Consider the following 15,030-nt stretch of genomic DNA (forward strand, 5'->3'; position numbering starts at 1 on the left):
CTCATTACTTCGAACTCTAATGGTTTTAAGAGGTAAACATCTACTGAAGAGGTAGTGGACAAGATTATTAAAATATTTCAACTTTTCATCTAACTGAGAAAATGAAAAACATCCACTCCAGTCCAGACGAGAGGCCTCTTCATTTAATGCTTCTATCACTATGCCATTGAAATCCCTGTACGTCAATTCTATGTCGTGCTCTATTGCATTAAATTTTAAACCATAGGATAGGAAAATCATTTCATGGTCAGAGATACCCTCCATAGGAATTTGGTCAACATGGTTTACAAACTTAGTATTGTTAACGCATATAAGATCTAGCATGCTAGGTTTACTATTTGGCGCAAAGCGTGTCGCGAACTGGTTAACAATGTTCAAGTCATAAGCCTGAAAATTACCAAGAATGCTTCTACTACGGAAATCGTTAATAAGAAGATCAACATTAAGATCTCCGCAGATGACAACCTGTTGGTATTTAACTGTAAATTCAGAAATTTTCTTAAATAAATCTTCCAAATCGTTAGTCCTACTCGGGTTATAAATACACGCTACGAAGCAGTTTGTTCGTGAGTCACCTATTTCAATGAAAATATATTCAACCACACTTGCGTCATCTGAACAATAAACTATCTTTGGGTTTAAAACCTCTCTGCAATAAATTGCAACTCCACCACCACGAATATTGCCTTTTCTGTCATTTCGCAGTAATGCACAGTCATTAATCGCGTATGACCGATCATCAACACTGCATCTAAACCAAGTCTCAGTGATGCAAATTAAATCAATATTTTGCTCAGCAAATACATAAGAAAGATAATCTAATTTTTCAACCGTAAGACTACGTGTATTTAGGTGACATAAATTAAATGCATGTTCTTTTGAAATTTGACTCAGTATGAACCTTACATGCCCACTGTCAGCACAATCATTGGTCAATTTATCCATAATCAAAATAAACAAGCTGGATGATTTTAAGTAAGCTGTAAAAATCAATTAGAAATATTGAGAACATAAAGAGTAAAGTTAGGGAAATAAACACCATAAAAAAAGAAGTAATAAAAATTGAGAATAAACAAAAAATCAATAATGAGTAAGTCATGTTTATCATATGTTTATGGTTGAGTACTTTTCTATGTGCTGACTGCTGCAATTTTATCAGCGCTCTCTCTGTCATTAATTTTCTGCGCTTCGCTTTGTTGACTAGCGCGGACATACACACATCCACGAATTGAGAAAACAGCAGTGATTCGCTTCTGTTTTTTCAGTTGCAATGCATACTGTAATATTTCGCGGTTATTCTTCGTTAGGCACTCATGGACAAATATTTTGCCATTTCCACTATGCCCAATATCACTGAGTGTCAATGGCCTTTTGTTTGTTTTACAAAAATTCGCAATTGCTCTTAAAAGCAAAGAGCGTTCGGTAGGCGAATTGAGCTTTATTATTATGGGTGAGTTGCCATTTTTGCTCTTTTTAATTCGAAAAACATCACGTATTGTTGGCGCGCTTATTTGAACCGTGCGACATATGCTCTGAAATACTCCAGACAAATCCTCATTTGGCGTTTGGGGGACCCCACTTAACAATAAATCAGACAGCACCGCATTATTTTGGCATTCACTGAGCTGGCTTTTTAAAGAAATTACATCTGATCTAAGCTGTCTACATTCACTTTCAGCCAACTCAACCCTTTTTTCCATTTTGCTATAATTGATTTTTAAATTTGCTATCTCCGCTACCAACTCACCAACTCTCTGCAAAACTCGCTCCTTTTAACTTGAACATTTCTTCAAGTTATTTTCAAAAAAACCTTTGTAAGTACATGTAAGAGAATACCTGCATTAAACATCTCCTTGCATTATTTAAGAACTCATTAGCATTGCAGCTATACTCCTTATAATGAATGAATGACATCAGAAATTTACTTGTGTATATACATACATATATTGTTTTATGTATCTATATATTATTGAAATTATGAATCTAAATGAAAATTGCCGATTAATAAAAAAACCTAAATAAAAAATTTAGATAAAAACCTCTCCTTAAAATGATTTATAAGTTTACATTAAATAAGCCTTTCAGCCACGAGCCGTTTCGATTATTTCATCATGCTTATTCAAAAAAAAAATCAGCGTTTGTTAAGCTTGTTGTTTAGCTCTGAAAACTTTCCAAAAGAATTTACATCACGTTTACTTTGTTTATTGGATATATACCCGAAGAATCTATGCTCTGTTAATTACGACATTCTTAACTCTTTTCTCATTATTTAGGTAAATAAACACGGCAAACATTTCCACACCTGTAATGAATTACGAATAACACCTTTATCGAGAATTCATTCATACTATTCGCATATATATATTTATATACATACATTTATTTACGGTTTAAGACAAGAGTAACCACCCTGCATAACACCAAAGCGAAGTTAATTAGGCAAACACGAATGATGCTCATTCAAACTTTGAATGATTTGAGAGAAAAAAACTGTAGTTAGCGTATAACTAGTATTTTGTTAATGAAAAAATATGCAATTGTAAATATATATGTACATAAATTTACATTAGGCTGGGACTTACATTATGGAGGTGGTTCCAACGTTGTTTGCGCAAACAGGCTGCAGGGCTCCATTGTAGAAATGTTGTTACGTTGTTTGATTGCTTAAATGAGTATTTACATACAAACGTAAATTTAAACATTTCTCTCCTCTTAGACTTTTATTTATTATACATTATTGCGAATATATACAAATATATATATTTTTTCTTTTAAATAAGAGTAAAGTTTTATTTAATCATTCCTATTTATTGGTACACTTTATGTAGGAAAATGCGTGATTGTTTGGCTTGTCTTAAGAACTGCGACATCAGCTCCGTATGGATAGTATTGACTTAGTTTTATTATTTTTGTTTTCACAACATATGCTTTGGTGACCACTTAACATACTACGTATTCTGGTAGTGGTAGAAGATCGCATTTCCGAAACATAAATTCCTAATTAAAATAAATATAGTAACGCAATAAAAATATAGATGGATTGAATGAAGATGATTCCCCCTTTAGCAGCCTACGTGGTTCTTCTAACTCATACCATCCAGCTATTTTGCCATCGTATGTCCCACCACTACCACTATTCATTGATTGATTGATGCTCCAAACGCCACACTAGTATCATCAGAATGCAAAATCACATGTTCGTTATGCACTTTGTTGCACCTGTCGCTCATCAGCCTTAAATGCAGGTACAAGGCATATCCTTTTATTATTTTATCATCTTAACAAAGATCAATTTCCTTGGAAAACGAAGTTTTGATAAACTATATATTTTCAGGACTTCTTTGATTCATGCGGTGCCAAGTTTGGACTCGCAACCAATAATTATAGGTAAATTTGTTTCCTCGCCAATATGCACAATTATATTTAACTTTTTTGCTGATTTTCTCCTCATTAAAGCCTGCCTAGTTAATTAAGCCTCTTTACTTCTTATTTCTAAGTCTCTTATCGACCATGTTCCTTTAATTTCTTCATAATGTCTGTATGCGATGCACTCCGGGTGTAGCAAATACATTTTTTTTCCACAAAATATGTATGTTCACAGGCTTCTGCGACTTTTCTTATTATGAACGTATTAAACTTTTTCTGTAATTCACGATGAATACAGCAGGAAACCCGATTTAAAGAAATAAACTTTTAAGGTAAAGAAAATTATTTGCTCCTCCTGATGTAAGTGTCTCCTTCACGATATGCTGACAAAATGGCCGAGCCAAACGAACGTTTTTCGCGTCACACCTCATTCTTCTCTCTTTCTCAGCTGTTCTCACACGCAGTGGCAGTGTTGGGTAACAAAAAAAAGGTATGTTCATTTTAAAAGTTGATGGGTTTGATACTTTATTACTTAGATCACTTCTGATGGGTTGATATGATAGGTGATCGTATCCTGAAACAAACCCATATCCACAACTCTTGTAGAATGAGAGAGTAAGGAAGGTAAAATAGCCGAAAGCCATAACAAAACAGGTTTTAAAGTTGTTGAAGTAATAAAACATCTTTAAAAACTAGAAAATGGCGAATTGTTAGGTCCTAGCTGAGAGGTTGGATATGCTTCGCATGGAACGTTCGTAATAATTTGCCTGATGAGTCCTCTAGAACATAGCATGATTTCCGCATCTTACTGAGAACTCTACCTTTTAAGAATGTTTTAGCTAATTTGCTGTTATACTTCTCTGAAGCTTTACTCAAGGTGAAGTTTTGGCTCAGTACCTCCTGAGCAATATTAAAACTAACGGGTCGAGAGCGTAAGTTGTAGCGCTTTGAACTAGTTTCGCAAGCTTCTCAAAGATTGAAAATCAATCGTCCTCCTACACAATGGACATGAATCATTATCTGTCAGCCAATAGTTAGACACGATCGGTGAAACCCGTGCAAACATGGCATGGAAAAAAATTGAAATTTGTAGTCTCCTCGTTATAAATCGCACAAATATTCTCAGGTGTTGGGAGGTTGCCTAAATTCGCATTACTGTGAAGTACAGAAAGTTTAAATTTATTGGGATTCAAATACCCAACTATGCAATTATATATAAAAATAACAAAAAAAAAAAGTATGTAAGTTTGTATGTAAAAGCTCTATAATCAAAAAAAAAAAAAAAAAAATGGGTTCTCTAAGTTAATGAAATTCTTCTAACGCACACTTTGTCCTATCTCTTACTATTTCACATCCAAGCATGGTTACCTACACGCTTTTAATGATGTGAAAAGGGTAAGGGAGAACTCCTACATATATTTCGGGGATAACAACAAGCAACGTATACTATCTAAAACTAAGTAAACCTTGGCGGCCACCGTGGTGTGATGGTAGAGTGCTCCGCCTACCACACCGTAAGCCTTGGGTTCACACCGTGGGCAAAGCAACATCAAAATTTTAGAAACAAGGTTTTTCAATTAGAAGAAAATTTTTCTAAGCGGGGTCGCCCCTCGGCAGTGTTTGGCAAGCGCTACAAGTGTATTTCTGCCATGAAAAGCTCTCAGTGAAAACTCATCGGCCTTGCAGATGCCGTTCGGAGTGGGCATAAAACATGTAGGTCCCGTCCGGCCAATTTGTAGAGAAAATCAAGAGCAGCACGACGCAAATTGGAAGAGAAGCTCGGCCTAACACCTCTTCGGAGGTTATCGCGCCTTACATTTATTTTTTTATTTTAAGTTAACCTTGTTCCAATATCGCTAATACCAGAAATTACATTAGGCTGTAATTCACTAACTTTTCTGAGTTGGTTAGATGGACGACCAATCGCATCCAAACTAATTCCGTCACTCGTCAAAACTAGCATTGAAAAAAATATATATTAGAAGCTCCAAAAGTAATATTCTAAATATCACGTTTCGGGGCCACGCACGTTGGATCTTTGCTAACTGCTATTATTTGCAAACACTCAACTTATCCAAAGCCAACCATATGTTTACAAAAGTAGAACAGGTCGAGAAATTTTTAATCCAAAACCGATTCACTGGTAGAGTCTAACAAACATATATTACTTCAACTATATTCCAAATGAAAACCAATTGGAATTCAAAATCCAAATAAGAAATTTTCGTCTAAGTTTTAGAGATTGCGGTTAGGAAAACAACATTCGCATTTTACATAATTTCAACGCTCTCCAAAACTTGACAATGATAAACAGAAAGCGTTATTGTTCGGGTACCCACGAAATCGAGGGCCCCACGCTGGGCGCCATTCATTGTTATATATAACTAATTAATACTGCTTCTTCATCCTTCAGCTGACACTAGGGAGCTCGGAGCGGGCGTGCATGCTTGCGTTAACCGGGCTTAGTCACTCGGGAGGTCGGGGTTCTTGCTGCGATCCACCATAGTATAAGCATCTATATATAACCACAATATTTCATGTACTACGCCGAACTAAACCGCCTAAAGACAAAGCGTCGAAATCCAAGAAACAAAAATTACACAGCCTGTTTTCGTTGTGACTTATTTTTGCCGAGGTATGCCCTGTCCGTCCAGGGTTCCTATAGTTGGTGGGAGAACCTATTCCGAAATAATAAACAAAGGAGTTCTGAAAATACGTTATAAAATTTATTCCTGAATTCAATATCCCTTAATAGCTACTCCTATTCTCTGGCCCTGTCTCGATAAGAGTAGCTGAGGTAGAACCCCTCTGCCAAGCTCTCCCTCAGTTGGAGTAGAAACCTCCTACTGAATATAAAACTAATCACGAAATGAAGTAGACGTCTTCAGGTCGTGTTCTGGTCAGTGGTAGAAGCCCACTGACTCATATGCCTATCTCCTAGCTTCTGATCTTACAAGCTGATTTGTCGCCCTTATATACGGTTATTTTCTAAAAACAATTCATTAGTAACAATTTCTCCGTTATAAAATTATGTAGGACTGCGCGCAGGCAGTCAGTAATTTTACAATAAGAATTATAAAAGGCAGAAATTCACAAATCGAACATTAGTCTAACGCTACTTTCGCTGTATTCTATTAGTATATGTTGAAGACATGATCCAATTTTCGGATTAAGTCCGCCCCCTCCGTCTGGCAACACCCGTGCCGTGCGGCCAAGCGCAGGCAGTGCAGCTCAGCTGTGGCTTGCCAACCACCACCGCGCTCACTCTCAGTTTAGTTTTATCTTAACTACCAACCCGCAATCACGCACCGATCGTTCCCGCAAATCGGAGTATTTTCGCCTGCCCGCCATCGCCCAGTTTATAAATATATATATAGTATATATTATATAAACATGTATATGCCAAAAAAATATTGTAGTGAATTTAAATAATAAAAATCGTAATACAAAAGAAATAATAACTCGTCCCGCTTATTTTTTATAAACACATATAGTGCTGTGTCGTTGAAAGTTATACATGGTCCTTTTGTGCTGAAAAAGGCAACCAACGACCCAAAAATAAAAACAAAAAAAAACAAAATTTTTTACATTAAATAATACGCGCTCGGTACGTGCACATACATAAATACATAAATAATTAAAACACATTAAGGTGTGATAAAAAAAAAAAAAATATTTTATAGAACAAAACGTAATAACATCATAACAAAAAATTAAGTTTTATGTACAAAAAATACAACATTAAGGTGTCAAAAAAAAAAAAAGTTTTAAATTGAGAATTCAAAAAATTTAATAAAAACAAAAAAAAAATTTACAAACAAAAAAAAAACAAAAACCTATTTATTGGAAATAATTTAAACAAAAAAAAAATATTTACACGGAAAAGGAAAAAAGTGTAAAGTAGAAAATAATTTTTTGCTAATAAAAATAAAATTTAAATAAGAAGAAAAATATCTAAGAGAAAACAAATAAAAGAAATAAGACTCAATTTATTTTAAACGCACTATTGAAAAAAAATCTGTTTTTCAAAAACAAAAAAAAAACAAAAACGTAACACAAGGCTTATTTACACGAAACATTAAACAAAATTAAGTTGTCAAAAAAGTGGGTAAAGGTGAAAAGGCAAAGAAAAGTTTAAAGAAAATAAAATTTTTTTTTTAACTAAAAATTTAAATATTTGTAAATTTGAGGAAAAAAAACGTTGGGGTTATATTCAAAAAAAGCGAAGGGAAAAATAAAATCCTTGGAAAAGGGCAGAAAAGATAAAAGCAAGTGCAAATTTTTGAAGAAAACGAAAAAATACCAAAAAAAGGGTAAATTACTATTTATTTTAAAGAAACTCAACTAAAAAGGAAAAAGTTTTTGGAAAAAATTTGTTTGTAAAACTTAATGGGGAAAAAACACACATCATCATCACAACAATACAACAAAGACACACAACATAAAAGAAGATACAACAACAACATGAAATAACTACACCAACAAGGAGGAATTTCTACAAAAACCAGGACACAAACACGTAAAAAGAAATAACATGTCAGAGTGAGTACTTTGTTACCCATATATATACACACATATATATCCCTCCGATCTTAGGATCCAGAAGTACAGTCCCTTACAAAACTCTTAGATTTTTGTTTCCAAAAAAACAGCTACCTAATACATAAATTTTCATTCCCGTACCAACGGAAAACCCACTGCCCGGTTCTTTATACCCAAAAATTTCGTTGCGCTAAATACCTACTTAATTATAAAAGTATATATGTACGTATATATGTAATATATGTATATACCCACTTAGTTCGGTAATCATCCACGAGCTATATATATTTTTCCAGCGTGAAATTCACCGCTGCCCAATTTACCCATATATACATACATTACATAAAATATATTTTATAAAAAACCCATAGCAACGAACTTCGCCAAATTTTTTCACTTCTCTCAAAGTTTATTTTACCGGTGCACCCAAGATAATTTTGCATACAAATCTACAAGTATATGCACCCATATCACCCACACCCACTTTTATATCTTTTTGCATAAGCCCTCAACAAAGTAATTGCATGACCATATGTAATTAAATAATAGAAGGAATCAACAAAGAAGATCATGGGTTACATATTTTGCATACATTTACTTTGTTAATACAGATCAAGTACATTGGCATTTGCAACCAAAAAGGTATTATATGATTTTTAATAATCGGGGATTGCCCATATTGCTTTTTTTAAATGTATGAAAACATTTATTTGAAGCAATTTTTTAATTTTATAATTTATTTAATAATTTGGGAAAAATTTAAACAACGTGACATCAGGACGGACAAGGCGACAGCTGTTTCGATTATACCTTGTAAATCTCTTCAAAGCCTTTTCTCCCGGGAGTGGGAGTCGAACTCGCACCCCTACGATAGTTGAAATGGTTGTAAACGCATTCAGCTACGTCATGCCTGTTGTGAAGTCTTTCCCAATTGCCTTCTTTTTTTTGCATATTTTAATCTTTTACACATTGCATACTTCGTATGCAATTATGTGTTAAAGCTATGCTTGGTACGGCGGTTTTCAAAGAAACTTTGGTTTTGTTGCTGTTTTCGTTCTATTTATAGAACTACAACGAATTAACCAATTTTGTCTGTTTGTATCATTTTCCCAAATTATTAAATAAATTATAAAAAGGTATTATACCCATATATATATATATATACATATATACATATATACCTATATTACTTGTACTCAGAAGCGCTGAGACAAGTACATATAACAAAAAACCCAGCATACATTAGGCCGGTCTAAAAAAAAACACACCAGTGAACACCCATTTACATATACATATACCCACATACTTGTACTCAGAAGCGCTGAGACAAGCCCATATTAAAAACCAAGCGTACATTAGGCTGGTTTCAAAAAAAAAATTTTTTTTCCCTTTTGACAAAATTTTTTTCGACCTTCACAGCTTAATAAAAGCTCCCATTTCTTGGTAAACTACATTAAATTATAATGCCAAAAACAAACGAAACCCAAAAATTGACAACTGCAGACCAATGCCTGCAGGAATTTATATATGACGGTAACCAATTAGAGGTTTACTGCTCAAGATGGTCACCCTCCCTAGCTACCGATTAATCACAGTGTATGCTTAAGGTCAAATTAGAAGACCTTGATAAAATATATATAATAATATATATAACCCTAAACTGTCGCTGGCTCCCGGACTATGGGCAAAGGTGCTAGAGTCCCATCGAGAAGTAAGTTTCTCAGATAATTACACAGATGTTAGTGGCTCGGTTGAGCAAAAATTCGCTAAATACATGGAAACCTATCAAACATACAAATCTTAAATTATGGAAGCCTTACAAACTTTCAACACTGCTAGCACCATCCAACAACAAATACCCGCCCACCCAATAAATGACTCAAACTCAAATGGTTGTTATTTGAAAGTACCAGCATGTGACACCGAAGTCTTCCATGGTGGATACGAAGACTGGCCATCCTTCAGAGATATGTTCACGGTAGTCTACACGCTGAGAAAATTTTCTTTAATATTTAGTATGCTAGCACTTCAAAGTGCTCCCCACTCCAAATTTATATACTTTTTGTTATACCCTTTTATATTTTTTCAAGTACGACGTAGTAGAAATTGGATATAATATATTAGCTTTCAAAGAACAGCATAATGGAAGTTGTTGTTAAGCAAATTAAATTTTACAGTGCGGCACATAAGTCTTTATTGGGAGCTCTTTAATTTTTAAAGAACTCCATACTTAAAATTGTGAGTTTGATATGTAAATTTTCTATATGGGTAATTAAATATTAAAGACTGCACAGAAACTTTTATTGGGAATTCCCTAATTTTTACAGAGCAGCATACTCAAAAATTCGTTTACAGATTTTTAAGTTTTACTGAACGGATTATTAAAAATTAAAATCTGCATATGAATAGTTTCTACTTTTTAAATAAAAGTATACTAAAAATTGCGGCCGGGGTCTATTTTACTACACGGGTTATAAGAATTTAAATCTGAAATGAAAATATTGGCTCATACATTATGAAAAATTCAACTTACACCAGTTAATAAAATGTACCAATAATAAAAGTTATGGATCATAGAAACATATTTTTTATTTGTTTTTGTAAACAGATACACATATATGTATGTATATGTAACATTGGCTTTTTAATTAGTAATGAAGTAATAAATATAATAAAAGTAAATAATATAATTATATAATAATTCAGTCAACCAAACTCTAATCTACTTCCAAATCGGCATTATTACTGTTTATATGTTATACATATAACTCATCCCACATTCATATATGTATATGTATATATAACAGTGTTATCTTTAAAGTTTTATATAGATTAAATCCATCGTTTTAGAATATACTCATTCCCGTTTCCAGCTCGGATTTTGTGCGTAACAATACAATATTTTAGTTCATTCCAAAAAAAATCTTATAACTTATGCTATAATTTATAACAATAAATGCGTGAACGTCCTCGTCTAAATGAGCTTCAATACCTTGGGAAAAAACTAAAGCTTAGTTATCCTTATCTATTGAAATAGTTTGTACATTATAAAACACAGGTCCGTGTTTAGTTGGAACCATAATGATTGAGTTTTGAGTCAAGTATTGATCATTAAATTTCAACCAACTTACTTCGAACATATCTTTACTAAGACCGTTATCCGTAAGGAATTTTTCAAAAACTACTGTTCGATTTTTTATAGGCGCAGTAATAAAGTCATCAGGAGTTTTAAAATTATGGAAATAGTGATTGAGTTTAAGTTGATGCTTAGTTGCAATTGTATAACATATATTAATTCTGTTAATAGCTACGGTTGCAAACTCCTTTGATTCTTTATTTTTACTTTCTCCTCTCATAGAGGACAAATTGCGCAATGGACCCGATAATTTCATTACTGTTGGGTAGTGTACTAAAAAGTGGTGTTTTGGTTTTAAGCTATTCGGAAAGAGTTTGAGGAGAGTAACTAAGTACTCATTTACAACACACTTAAGTAAGTCACAATGTTCTGGTTGGTAATGATTGGCTGTTATTATATCAGTAATATCAGCCAGTTTAAGTACCAATTGCCAGTGCTCAGAACACTTAGGAATCAAATGACCAATCATTATAGGTAAATTTCGAACTAAGCTTTGCATTTCAGCAGCAGATAGAATTATTCGTTTATTTTTTATATGATCTTTACAAATTTCTGGTGGTTTGTTTTGTCTATCATGGTAGCAAAATGAAAAACCTCTAACTTTTATATTCAATACTTCAAGTGTTATTAACTTTTTAAAAATAAAGTAGTCAAATATCAAAGCGAGATCATACTGACAAACACCTTCGAAAAAGTCATGCATAATATCTACAGCAAGGTTTTCAGTGAAATGAAAACTGGTAACATCATGAAAGCAACACTTTTCTTTAATACCTGTTTCTGAGGTTTGATTTAACGCTAAACCAGCTGCATAATTCGACCTATTACGCAGGGTGCAAACCTGCTCATCTTATATTCTGTTTATGTTTTCTTGTTTTGTCAGACAAAATTGGCAGAAAAACTTTCAACCATACCAAACAATTCATTTACGCTGAGATTATCACCGATTATAACTACCAACTTAAAAAATATTTGCTTTGATTCATTATTTATGTTTATTGTTATGCCAGAGCTCTCTAAAAAATTTAGTTCACTTATTACTCTTTGAAAAATTTTTGTTTTACCAATTGTTTTTCGATCTAAGGTGTTTGTTAAAAGAAACAAAAATATATTTCTAAGTTTCGCTCTGTATTTCGGAGGGAGGCATAAAATTATAAAATATAAAGCTCCACATTTCTGAATACCACGATGACTTCCAAGAGGATTATTATTTTCATAATCGTCGAAATAAAGTGCAATGGGCATCACGGTCTGACTATTTGTGTCTTTAAACTTTCTCCAATAATCACCTTGAACGTAATAAAAAACTATGGTTTTAGTGTTTTCTAATACGTTTAAGTAATCTAAGGTTTCCTTGAATATAGTTCCTAGTTCGAAAAATTTTTTAAGCACATCACGAATCGGTATAAACTCAGTGGTTAAAGGAACTTTACATAGGATAAGCGAACTATTTTGTATTTTGTATTCATCTCTAAAGCCAATATTTAAATGAATAGGCCTAATAAAATACCCATTTTTTCAAAATGCTTAAAGCATCTGTATGATGTCCGAAAATCCTCAAAACAGCCTTGTAAAATATCAAATGATTGTTTAATTTGGTCTCTCTGTTTTAAGCTTTTTTCTGACCCATCCAAACAGCTTAACATATAATCTCTTAACAGTGTAAAACAAATATCATTAACGAATGATTAAAAAAATCTTGAATTATCATTTCAATTCTTTTTTTTTGGATAAATCAGAAAGACTATACAATTTAGTTGTCAACTTAAGAACACGTTCTTGTAACAAACTTCCAAACGTTTTAGAAATATTCGATGTATCTGCTATATTTTGAGATGCACCCTGCATATTAAATTTTTGAGAACAGTTGTTAATAACACTTGAATAGCTTAAATAAGTTTCCTCACAAGCATCAGATGAGTTATATGCGTATTCATTTAAAACCTCTTGAAATGCACTATCTGAATTGTAGTCAATCGATGGGTCTTGACTTGAAATACTAGGTACATTTGAAAGTGAAGGTGTTAAAGTTATTTGCTGATTGTGTTCCCGTTTCCGATGCTTGCAATAAGAATGAAGTATAGAGTAAATATGTTGGCATTGGGGTTCGCAGCACCAATACTATTTTAAATTTGAATGGAAACTTCTTATATGACATAGCAAAATATTATTACTTTCAAAAATACGTTGACATTTAAAACAAATAAACATTTTCTAGCTTAATACTAGTATCTTAAGTAATGGCAACTAGTCTCTTTATAATTACAAAATTATAATCAAAATAATTTGCTGATAATAATCGCAAGTTATTCCATTTGTTCAAAGTCAGTTATAAAGTCGTTCAAGCTGATAGAACTGAATTCTCTTACAAGGTTTATTTCATACAGAATCTTTTGTAAAAGTGTCCATACGTGGATTGCAGCACATGGATATTCACAATTTAGAGAAAAAAAACTTTTAAATGTAAAATCTAGTGCTGCTAAGGTCGATTTTGTTCTGTGCCGTTTGTCCTCGATATAAACGTAAGAATCTTCAACTTTATCTAAAGCTCTGACAAGAACTGCTATTGGTTGGCAGGATATATTGTTTTTGGATAAATATTCTTGCCTGCGTTTCAGAGTATCGTCGATTTCTGAAATATTCTAAGAAAGAAAAGTATTCTCAGTTAGTATTTACAACAATTTCGATTAATTGATTCAATCAATTATAATCATTTTATTTAGCAATCAAATCGAGGTCTAGCAATTTCACATTTGATAGCTATTGTTATGATTTAATAGATTACCGGAACAATCAAAAACGATGAATAACGAGCCTCTGCCACAGTTACCCTCCGTTTAGTAACTTTTCTTTTTTTTGTCGCTAGTCGCTCTGATTCATCTGATAAAAGTTTTTGAATATAAGGCGCCGATATTAACCGTGGTAAAAAGTGCCAAATAATTGCGTCTTTATCTGATAAAACAAAAGTGAGTGATAAAAATTTAAATAAGGTACTCAATGAACAAAAATAAATTGCAAAAATACCTTCTTCCCTTAGAAGGTGTAAAGTATTTATAATGGCTACCTCTTCCACTACTTTAGGTCGTCGGGTCGTTAAGAGTAAGTTTATTATTTTGTTTTTAAAGTTGCTCCAATTTGTTATTATTGTGTTTTGTTTGCTGGGATAAAGTTGGTTAAAGTCAGACTCAATCTATGGAAAAATTAAAAAGATAAAGTTCAACCGAAAGAAAAATTTTGAATTGGTAGCAGCTGGGGTATTTTAAAAAGCCAATATGTACTACAATTTGCTGTGACTATCACGATAAACCGATCGACGACAGTGACGATAATGTACACTACCAGAATGTGTTACCACAGTTGTATATAGATGCAAGAATTTCTCCACCTAACTTACCAATCTCAGTCCAAGCTCTCCTTTCAAACAGGGAAACCGGATATAGTAATCATTCAAAGATATTTTATTTTGTGTTAAAAGTGTCCTGCGATATTGCAGAGTGATCTGCCAACTGTTTAATACTTCGACGTCTGGTTGTTTTTCTGAACTCCCCAATATTGTTAAGTGGTTGTCTATGTCATCTGAGATAAAAATTATAGGTGCATATGAAATTCATAAAATTTATATATGTACATATTACCCGTGCAGAAAGTTTTGCTAGTGGCAAGTACCACTGCAGCTCCCCTGGTCGATTTATCCTTATGCGATAGTTCACTCTTGATTAACCCTTTTCTTTTCAAGTCGCCAACTATGTAATTATAATGTGATACTAACTTTCCTTATGGTCCTATTTTCATACCGGTCTTATTTGCGTATGGAATGTAATATACTGATGGATTTTCATTGGGAAAAACTGTAGCAATTTCGGCTGAATATTGCTTTAGTATTCCAGGTGAAAGGCTTTGTAAATAATATAATAAAATCACTCATTAAACGCTCAACAAAGTGCAAAAATTTCCGCACTCTATCAAAAAAGTGCATACCAAAATTT

At 33.1% G+C, this 15,030-nt stretch overlaps 2 protein-coding genes across 9 annotated transcripts in view; both read right to left on the reverse strand.

The window, feature by feature from the left end:
• The window catches only part of Pfas (phosphoribosylformylglycinamidine synthase), a 679,058-nt gene that overhangs the window by 331,648 nt on the left and 332,380 nt on the right, over positions 1–15,030 (reverse strand). The window lies entirely within an intron of this gene.
• LOC137239080 (uncharacterized) overlaps positions 10,552–15,030 on the reverse strand; it is a 36,685-nt gene continuing 32,206 nt past the window's right edge. Inside the window, exons 3-7 of the mRNA XM_067763989.1 lie at positions 14,680–14,817; positions 14,439–14,620; positions 14,069–14,234; positions 13,830–13,996; positions 10,552–13,686 (exon numbers count right to left, since the gene is read on the reverse strand). Coding sequence (XP_067620090.1) covers positions 13,351–13,686; positions 13,830–13,996; positions 14,069–14,234; positions 14,439–14,620; positions 14,680–14,817 — 989 coding nt within the window. The 3' untranslated portion in view covers positions 10,552–13,350. The remainder of the gene's footprint in view (positions 13,687–13,829; positions 13,997–14,068; positions 14,235–14,438; positions 14,621–14,679; positions 14,818–15,030) is intronic.

Source organism: Eurosta solidaginis, chromosome 2, assembly GCF_040869045.1.
Source record: "Eurosta solidaginis isolate ZX-2024a chromosome 2, ASM4086904v1, whole genome shotgun sequence".
NCBI classification, from domain to species: domain Eukaryota; kingdom Metazoa; phylum Arthropoda; class Insecta; order Diptera; family Tephritidae; genus Eurosta; species Eurosta solidaginis.